Source organism: Engystomops pustulosus, chromosome 6 (assembly GCF_040894005.1).
Source record: "Engystomops pustulosus chromosome 6, aEngPut4.maternal, whole genome shotgun sequence".
Lineage (NCBI taxonomy): Eukaryota > Metazoa > Chordata > Amphibia > Anura > Leptodactylidae > Engystomops > Engystomops pustulosus.
Window position 1 is genome coordinate 165,788,687 of NC_092416.1, and position 11,062 is coordinate 165,799,748.

At 41.2% G+C, this 11,062-nt stretch overlaps 1 protein-coding gene across 1 annotated transcript in view; it reads left to right on the top strand.

The window, feature by feature from the left end:
- Positions 1-10,240, top strand: part of LOC140064903 (deoxynucleoside triphosphate triphosphohydrolase SAMHD1-like) — a 67,267-nt gene extending 57,027 nt beyond the window's left edge. Inside the window, exons 14-15 of the mRNA XM_072112225.1 lie at positions 4,860-4,980; positions 7,959-10,240. Of these exons, the coding sequence (XP_071968326.1) occupies positions 4,860-4,979 (120 nt within the window). The 3' untranslated portion in view covers position 4,980; positions 7,959-10,240. The remainder of the gene's footprint in view (positions 1-4,859; positions 4,981-7,958) is intronic.
- Positions 10,241-11,062: the final 822 nt, after the last annotated feature.

Consider the following 11,062-nt stretch of genomic DNA (forward strand, 5'->3'; position numbering starts at 1 on the left):
TAAATGATGTCCCTGAAAAGTGGATCTCATCCACAAAAAAAAATTATCTCCCATATGTCCAATTTACAAGCCTGTAAAATGTGACATTGCAGATCTGCTGTGAATGGCGCAGCTTCCCTTCTATGCCCGGCCGTGCGGTCGTACAGCAGTCACCACCACATGTGGGGCATCCTTATACTCGGGAGAAATTGGGTATCAAACGTTGTGGAGTTTTTTGTCATTTAATACTTTGTTACGGTTTAATTTTTGGCCAAAATTAATACATTGTCTAAAAAAATTACAGCGTGTAAATTACACCTCCATATTGTTTTAACCCATGTGAAGCATCTAAAGGGTTAACACACTTCTTAAAGTTGATTTTTTACACATTGAGGGGTGTAGTTTCTAAAATGGCGTGATACATGGGGTTTTACTGCTGTTTAGTCCTCTCAAAGTCAGTTAAAGCTGAGCATGTGCCTCTAAATAAGGGTTTTGGCGATTTTTATAAAAATGAGAAAAATTGCACCCAAAATTCTGAACCTCCTAACAACTTATAAAAGAGAGAGGATGCATAAAACCCTATGCCGATATAAAGCAGACATTCGGGAAATGTTAGTTATAAAGTTACTTGGGTGCTATGACTATCTGCCTGAAAAGCAGAAGACTTTGAACTTTGAAAATGAATATTTTTCAGAAATTTTTGCCAAATTTCAATTTTTTTCATAACTAAACACAAAAGATATCATCAAAATTTTTCTATTACTTTGAAGTACAATGTGTGACGATAAAACATTCTCAAAATCCCCTGGATATGTTAAAGCGTCGCAAAGTTATAACCTCCTATAATGACACAGGGCAAATTTTAAAAATCAGGCCTGGTCCTAAAGGTCTAAAATGGCATAGACACGAAGGGGTTAATTATGGAAAACACAACAAACAAGAAGTTCAAGGCACAAGGTCACTGGGAATTAGAACCAGGAGGTATAAATCAGGAACAATGGAATAGGGCGTTTCAAAATACTAACTACTCCTCAATTAGTATGAATCACAGAATGGTGTATTTTTTTTTTTTTTTTAACTATTTTTATTTGGTTTTGCATTTTTCACACAAAAAGAATTGACCATACAACAAAAGTGGAGGTATATCACCCTCTTCAATGACATAGAATGGTGTATTTTAATTATCTACACCAGCTATATTACCGTATATACTTGTGTATAAGCCGAGTTTTTCAGCACAAAAATTGTGCTGAAAAACGTCCCCTCGGCTTATACACGAGTCAATATCGAGTAAAAAATACTTAAAAAATACTTAAACTTATATACTCACCCTCTGGTGGCCCCGATGTCCACGCCGCTTGTCTTCAGGCGTCCGCGTCCGTCTTCTTTCTTCTGCTGGCGGCGCCCAGCAGAAGAAAGAAGACGGGAGTGGAAGCCTGAAGGCAAGCGGCGCGGACATTGGGGGAGCAGCGCTGCACACCGGGGCCACCGGAGGGTGAGTATATAAGTTTATTATTTTTAATGCTGGGGGCAAGCTGTATACCACTGGGGGCAAGCTGTATACCACTGGGGGCAGGCTGTATACCACTGGGGGCAGGCTGTATACCACTGGGGGCAGGCTGTATACCACTGGCGGCAGGCTGTATACCACTGGGGGCAGGCTGTATACTACTGAGGCAGGCTGTATACTACTGAGGCAGGCTGTATACTACTGAGGCAGGCTGTATACTACTAAGGGCAAGCTGTATACTACTGGGGGCAGGCTGGGCAGGCTGTATACTACAGGGGGCAGGCTGTATACTATAGGGGGCTGGTTGGCTATATACTGGGGGGGTCTGTGACCAATGCATTTCCCACCCTCGGCTTATACTCAAGTCAATAGTTTTCCCAGTTTTTGGTGGTAAAATTAGGGATCTCGGCTTATACTCGGGTCGGCTTATACTCGAGTATATACGGTATACCCCGCTTAAAATAGCAAGAATGAGAGCAAAAGCTCAAGGGAATTGTTGGAGATGTGGGGCAGTGGAAGCGGGGTTTCTCCATATGACATGGAATTGTCCCAAGATTAGCCCCTTTTGGGATGAGGTCCATAGGAAAATGGAAACTCGATTGGTATTAGACATAGAGGGGGCATCAAAAGTGCAAAAGTGTTATTACTTAATGTGCTCAGTTGCGATCTTTGCTAAAAACTGGAAGAAGGCTACCCCCCCCCCCCCCCAACAATACACCAATGGGAGGCATTATGTAGAAAGGTTGGGAAATATGAGGAAATTCACTATACAGGCGGTCCCCTACTTAAGGACACCCGACTTACAGACAACCCATAGTTACAGACGGACCCCTCTGCCCACTGTGACCTCTGGTGAAGCTCTCTTGATGCTTTACTATAGTCCCAGACTGCACTGATCAGCTGTAAGGTGTCTGTAATGAAGCTTTATTGATAATTCTTGGTCCAATTACACCAAAAATTTTGAAACTCCAAATGTCACTGGGGCAAAAGAAAAAAAATTGTCTAGAACTTCCATTATAAAATATACAGTTTCGACTTACATGCAAATTCAACTTAAGAACAAACCTCCAGACCCTATCTTGTATGTAACCCGGGGACTGCCTGTACACGGTTAGGGAAAAAGTTGTATTATGATAGGATTTGGACAATTCCCTAAATTTATCTTATTCAAGCAGCTTTTCCCCTTTTGATTTTTTGTTGGGGGTGGGTATCGGGAGATAAAAAATTAAACGTCACAGATATTTTGGCCTACAGGACAAGAATATATATCAAGACGAGAAAGTAAGGATATATGCCACAGTGAAAATAGTATGATTATACTGTATTTTCCTTTGTCTTGAAATTTGTGCATGTAACAAAGCAAAGCATTCTTGAAAATGTATTTAAGAATGTATAGATGGCTAAGGTACAATTTGAATTGTTTTGTAATGCAAATGGTGAAAAGCAATAAAAAAATTATTTAAAAAAAAAAAGGTAAAAGTTTAAACTTTTTTATAGTACTTTTTTTTCTTCTTTAAATTAACTCAAAATTAACATTTTTAATGAATTTCCTATTTTGTTTCGGTCGTTTTGATATATAATATGTATAGTCTCGGGCAAACGGGGTGACTATGGCGATGCTTTTTGTAGTGTAGAGGGTTTTTTTTTATTATATGGGGAAATATCGTTGTAGTTTTATGAATATTTTGTGTTTGTGTTTTTACTTTATATGTCCCCCATGCGGTCATAAAAGACTCCTCTGGGACATTTTAATTATTTTTTTTCTTTTGCAAGTTTTCTCCTGTAACTGAGGCATCTATAAGAGCCCCAGTTACAGAGGAAATGACCACCTGTCACTGGTGGTGCTGATCAGCACTGTACTGGGTCTAATTAGACCCAGTACAGCTCTGATTAACCCCTTTAGACCTGGCGGCTCTGCTCCTTTGGCTAGTGCGCGAACAGTAAAAAAAATACAGTAGAAAACTACAGCGACGTTCATGCCGCCCATGATGTCTAAAGCCAGCGGGTGGTCCTAGATGAGTTAAATCGTAACTGAAGTCCCCTGGCCAAAAATACTCTTAGCACAGCTGGAGAGAGCTTCGGACAACAATTCCAATAATACTTATATTATGCTTCTAGCTTCTTCTTAGCCTGAGATCCAGCCTGATATATCTATAAGCCCTACTTGTAAAATCATCACCAGATACTCCTGAAAAAGAGTATAATAAAATATAAAAAAAGAGAAAATAGCACATCAGTAGAGTAATAAATCCAGTATATTAGATAAACCACAGGTGTCCTGGGGTGTAAAGTCGGGAGGTCTCCTGGTTTAGGCTAAAAAAAAAAACTGCCTATAATAATGACAATGATTGTGTTCTTTGGAGTTGAGGTAAAAATTGGACAAGTAGGAACTTTCCCCTTCTTCAGATCCTCCTCTCGTCTCTCCACTTCTCCCCTCTCTTACCCGGTGATGGCAATGGCAATGAATGTATATTGGAGAACCGTTTTCCAATATTTTGGTTATTACAGCTACAGCTGCTCTGTACGAACATATTGGGGCAGATTTACTTACCCGGTCCATTCGTGATCCAGCGGCTTGTTCTCCGACGCTGATTCGTGTCTTCCGGCGATCCACTAAGGTAGTGCGCCCGATGTCCACCAGGTGTCGCTACTGCGCTGAAGTCCGTCGGAGTTCACTGAAGTTCACCAAGCTAGGCTGGGTGCAAGTAAGTGCGTGTCAAGCGAAAAATTTACAGCGGTTTTTCCGAATCCGCCGGGTTTTCCAACGGCCACGCCCCCTGATTTCCATCACGTGCATGCTGGTGGCGATGCGCCACAATCCGATGGTGTGCGCCAAAAACCCGGGGCAATTCAGGGAAAATCAGCGCAAAGCGGTAATCGAGCCCTTAGTGAATGAACCCCATTGAATGGCAGAACGGATTAAAGTAACGCTCCAGTCACAGCCGATTCATTATTATACCTTGTGCAGGGTCTGAAGGGAGGAGCAGGACTCTCGGTTCTAGGAATACAATAACAATGAGTCCTGCTCCTCCCCTCAGGCCTTATGCCATGCATTATTCTATGAATTAGCTTTTCCTGGAGTGTTCCTTTAATATGATAGAACCAGACAGCAGGATTTTATACATTTTACCAGACAGTTCCTGAATGCTGATCCAAAAACACTTTTTTCTTTTGGGTTTTCTGGTTATTACAGTGAAAAATATAGCGAAAAATAAGTTCTCTTATATGTAAATAATCCTTATTTTTGCCCCCTCTGCTGCCCCGCACTGCCCCTCAATCATTAAGATGGCTCCTAAAATCTGAATGTTGGCAACATTATTCATTGACATTACTTATCCGCATGATTGTCTATATACAACTGCTTTTACAGGTTGGTCGAATTCTCCCAAATGTTTTCCAAGAGAGCTTCATCCGTGTCTACTGTACAAGAATGGACCAAAAGGAAGCTGCTAGGGAGTGTTTTGAGCAGTGGTATAAAAACCTAAACTAAGGTCAGTGATTGCAGACTCCAGGCCTTTTGGGTTACAAAGTAAAGAAACAAGCACATTTGTTGCGGGATATTGTGGGTTACCTTTAAAGGGGCAGTCTCATCTGGATATTCACACCTCATTTAATTCATCCGCTACGTCCAAACATTTCTTCAATTGGATGTTATTAAAAAATACATACCTGTGTGAAGATGATAACACGGCGGTGCATGCTGTGTTTCTCTCCGCGGGGTATTGAGAACGGGGAAGACGCTCCGAAACGTCTCTAGAAAACTTAGGACCAGTAGCGAACTCATAACTATAGACATACGATCCCACTCCTACCAGAAAGCGAGGACAGTTTTAAAGGAATACCACGGGTGGATACCTCAACTCAGCTGATAGCGGCGTCCTGGTCAGGAGACTCCCGTTTGGCTGTAACTTGCGAAAACTATGGCTTTGTAGTGTTTCTACAAAGCCATAGTTTTCGCAAGTTACAGCCAAACGGGAGTCTCCTGACCAGGACGCCGCTATCAGCTGATCATCGTGTCCAGTGTATGCACAGTACATACGACGCAGAGAGAAACACAACAAGTACCACAACCAGAGGAGGCTGGAACTTTATGGGAATTTACGCTGATTGTCTTCTGCTTCTGCTGACATACAAACAAGGGGCTGGCGTTGAATGCTGCGACTGACGCGTTTCAAGCCTATGTGGCTCTTAGTCATTGCAACTATATGACTAATCCTACTAATTCTCACCTGTGGATATGCTGGATGTACAGATCTGTTACATAAGACTTGATAGGTGCAGCTATATGATTAGTGACTGTTAAGATTGGTACACAAAAGACAGGGGATAGTGTGCCCTGAGCTTGCCCCAACCTCTGTCCCTTCCTATAGCCCCCCCACGCTAAACCGTGGGGCGACTACTTGAAGACTCGAGATACGCTGGATAAGTGAGGGAAGGGAAACACAAACAGACTGACAAACATAAAACACAAAAGAATCGTAAACAAGCCGGAGTCACAACGAGAGGGTACGTCAATAGCAAAATCAGTAAGCAAAGAGTCAAAGTCAAAAACTAGGTAACAACAATACAGATACAGATACTGAGCAATACAACCTAGTAGCAGCGAGTGGAGAAAGGGATTTTCAAACACTGGCACAGGTGACTAGTGAAGCTGCAATTTATGCAGCCAGAACTCCACCTCCAGAACCTGATAGGAGCTGGACAGCTTCTGGGAATTAACCCCTCATGGTGCAGAACAACCAGGCACCAAGCAGAGGTTCAAAGTCCCAGCCACTCCTAGACAGCGCGAGATCTTAGCAGCCGCTGCCCAGGACGAGAGGTGGAGTTTGCGCGGATACGCGCCGGGGTTCGGAGAACGCTGCTGGTACCACCAGAAGAACCAGAAGTCCCAGCAATCTCCCTAGGGAACCTGACAGTGACATTAGCTAATCACTGTCAGTGATATACCATATATACTCGAGTATAAGCCGAGGCCCCTAATTTTAATCTGGTAAAACCTATATATTTTTTTACTCGACTACAAGCCAAATTTGGGTTTTCAGCACATTTTTTTTGTGCTGAAAAACTAGGCTTATACTCAATGTAATTCACATTGGGGGAGCGGATATATATGTATCAAACAGGCGACACTTTGTTGTGCAACAATTCATGTGCATGTGATTAGTGATTATTCCACCAGATAGACAGGTCTGGTGTATTTGGTTATACACAAAAACCCTGACTGGTAACAATTAGCTACATTTATAGCTATCTATAAGTTTTATATAATTGTAAGAGTCGTTTTTAAATAGGTATATGTGATAGCACCATTGATGGATTGTGAATATTTATTAAATATATAAATAAATCATATAGTCAAAAGTTATATGTAACGGTGACTGTACTGATACTTAAAGGGTTATTCACATCTGGGCATTTACATTCAACTTAATTAATCTGCTATATATAAACATTTCTTCAATTAAATGTTATTTTAAAAAATTACCTGGGTGAAGATAATTTCTCATAAATGTAGTGATTTGGTCCCTTAGAAAAAAAGACTATGCCCTTGGATACGGCCACCTCTGCTGGAGGGATTGCACAAAGAAACAAAAAGCTTTTGTAAATGAAATGTTCCGGGAGTTACTGCATGTCCCACAGCCATCCTGTGGTTAATGATTGCAGAATCCAGAAGGTCAGGCAGGACTCAATAATGCATATCTGGCCACTGCCAGAGTGACAGGTGGTCGTATCCATCTCATTTCTAAGCGACAACATGGCTACATTTATGAGAAATTATCTTCACACAAACTTATTTTTAATAACATCCAATTGAAGAAATGTTTATATATAGCAAATGAATTAAATGAAATCTGAATGCCCAGATGGGAATACCCCTTTAAGGTTCTATTTTTGTAATTTCCCATTATTGTGCAATGGTCATATTCAAGGACAACTTGGCTACAAAGAAACAAATTGCGTCCCAATGTGAAATGTCAGGAAGATATTACATGTCCCACAGCCGTCCTGGTAATGAACGCTGAATCATGGTGCATGTGTAGCCACCGCTGCAAAGGATGCAGGGGTGGTTGTATCAAAGGACAGCAATCTCATTTCTGAGGGCCAACACGGCTACATTTATAGGAAATTATTTTCACGCAGGTACATTTTTTTTATTAGTATGCAATTGAAGAAATGTTTGAATATGTGAGATGAATTAAATTAAATGTGAATGTCCTTTCTCTGACAACGTCACTTGTGACACAGTAGGAAGTGACATCCCATGCTCCAGGCCGATTGACTGAAGACCGTTGTATAAAGAGTTAATTGTCAAAACAATGTATCTCTGTGTGTGAAGATACCCAGACTATTCAAATATAAAAAATAATCATACCCTATGTTAAATGCCAGAGTGGAAAAATATATATGTGATGCTATACTGACCATGTCAATCTACCTTGAGATAAAGTCCATACATTTCTTGTTTCAGAATGGTGAGCGGATCCAGTTCTGACAAGGCTTCCCCTGGATCACCTGAAGAGGACTTCAGCAACTTCATTTATTTAATCCTGATTTCTGTAGTTAAGCGCTAGTAAAAAATATGATGCTCTTATTCATACTTTTTTGAAGATTATAATATATAAAGTTAATATATAAATAATTATATATATAAAGTTATAATATAAGAAGTAGATAGTAATATTCATACAGTGGGGAAAAAAAAAAGTTTTTAGTCAGCCACCAATTGTGCAAGTTCTCACTCTTAAAAAGATGTGAGAGGCCTGTAAGTGACATCATAGGTAGGACCTCAACTATGGGAGACAAAATGAGAAAACAAATCAAGAAAACCATTGTCCGATTTTTAAAGAATTTATTTGTAAATTATGGTGAAAAATAAGTATTTGGTCACCTTCAAACAAGTGAGATTTCTGGCTCTCGCAGACCTGTACCTTCTTCTGTAGTAATGGCTCCTGTATGTAGTTGATATAAGAGCTGTTTCACAGGATTGATGTAGGACCTCCTGTCCTCTGCTCTGTGTGCAGCCCGTGGGATCCTGCCACCTTACGGCATGTTTACACGGGCTGCACACAGAGCAGAGGATTATATAGAAATATAATGCAAGGATTCCCTCTGCCAGGTGGAACAGCTGTGCCAGAACTGTATTAACTATTAGAGTACCGGCACAAGTGTTTGTCCGGCATAAGGAACGTCCTTGCATTATATTTCTGTATGATGTAGGACCTCCCGTCCTCTGCTCTGTGTGCAGCCCGTGGGATCTTGCCACTATACGGCATGTTTACATGGGCTCCACTCGTTCCTGTGAAAGAGCTCTAAAAGACACCTGTCCACAACCATAAAAAAGTCACACTCCACACTCCTATATGGTGAAGACCAAAGAGCTGTGGAAGGACACCAGAAACTAAATTGTAGACCTGCACCAGGCTGGGAAGACTGAATCTGCAGCAGCTTGGTGAGAAGAAATCAGCTGTGGGAGCAATAATTAGATAATGGAAGACATACAAGACCACTGATAATGGCCCTCGATCAAGGGCACCACCCAAGATCTCACCCCGTGGGGTCAAAATGATCACAAGAACGGTGAGCAAAAAACCACACAGGAGACCTAGTGATTGACCTGCAGAAAGCTGGGACCAACATAACAAAGGCTCCTGTCAGTAACACACTACACCACCAGGGACTCTGATCCTGCAGTGCCAGACATGTCCCCCTGATAAGGCCAGTCTATATCCTGTCTGCAGTTTGCTAGAGAGCATTTGGATGTTCCAGAAGAGTATTGGAAGAACGTCAAGGTCCTGGGATTACCTCGCCAGTCTACAGATCTCATCCCATAGAAAACCTTTGGAAGGAGTTGAAAGTCCATGGTGCCCAGAACATTACTGCTCTAGAGGAGATCTGCATTTTGTTAATGACCAAATACTTATTTTCCACCATCATTTGCAAATACATTTTTTTACAAATCAGACTGATTTTCTGGATTTGTTTTCTCACTTTGCATGCTACTGAATCAATGAAAGTCTTCTTTAGAAGAATGGTGGCTCTAATCACATGGATAGAGCGATCAATGGAACATGTATAGAGACATCTAAAAGGTTTTGTGTGTGGTTTGTGAGGGGGTCAATTGGAAAATCTGCATTACAAGACTGTAGTTCTACCACCTTATAAATCATGCGCCGGATCATACAGGAAATAGTTTTCTAAGCTTTAGTTATTTTTAGAAGCTTTTTTCGACTAGTAATAAAAGGGGTGTGGAGTAGGTTGTATCGGAGCAAGACAAATTTTGGTGCATATTGTAGTGTACCGCTAAAGAAACTAATAAGAGGTGAAAAGTTAGTCTACACAGTTTTAAACTGGGTCAGATTTTCTATACAGCATCAGACAGTAAGTAGTAAGACCTTTCTAGTGCCAACTTTTAGATGAACCTACATTATCTGTCCCACTTTGTGTACCAGGGCACCAGACTGGTGGGGACATTGATCAGGCTTGTACACTAGTTTTTGTTGGCTGCGCCACAATACTGGATTTTCTGGCTTATGGGTTATTTTCAGGTTTGGCCATTTCCCCCTTTAACCAAAATCACATCCTTTTTCAGTGTCGAAAACAGCCTAAAACCTTCAGTCTCCACCTTTTCAGGTGCAAATGACTGATACATCTCCCCCACTGTCTTGACTGCATTTACAGGCCCAGAATTGACTCTTCTTCATGCAGAATTTTAAACCAAAAAGTTGCATCAAATTTGCACATGAATGGGGGGGGGGGGTGGGGGTGGCTAATTTTCTGTTTTATTTACTCAAAACACAAAACAAAACATCACTTTTTTGTACAATTTGCTTTAATTTCCAAGATTTAATACATTTTATTCTCTGCCATCTTGCCTGAGCTTCAGTAAGAGCATTCAGTCATATGCCACAAGATCCTCATGGCCTTAAAGGGGTATTCTCCTCTCGCCTGGGCATTCGCATTCAGTTTCACCAATCTTCCATTTATAAACATTTCTTCAATTGGATGTTATAAAAAAAAATGTTCCTGTGTGAAGATAATTTCTCATAAATGTAGCCATGTTGTCACTTAGAAACGAGATGGCTTTCTCGGTTACGACCACGTCACACTCTGGCAGCGGTGGCCAGACTTGCGCTATAGAGTCCTGCCGGACAGCCAGGATTCAGCGATCATAACCACAGGACGGCTGTGCGACATGCAGTAGCTCCCAGACATTTTATATACAATAACCTTTTGTTTCTTTGTGCAATCCCTCCAGCATAGGTGGTCGTATCCGAGGAAGCAATCTCGTTTCTAAGGGACAACATGACTACATTTATGAGAAATTATCTTCACACAGGAACATTTTTTTTAATAACATCTAATTGAAGAAATGTTTATATATGGCAGATTAATGAAACTGAATGTGAACGCCCAGATGAGAATACCCCTTTAAGTGAAGAGCAGACTCATCGAGCTCTATGGAGAGTTTTCTAGGTGTGGTCTGGGCCGATAAGAGGTGTAAATAAGTTGTGAGAGCACCTATTATCAGTAGTGGTGGGAGGGAGCAATGATGGTCAGTCAGAACCCCCTGGA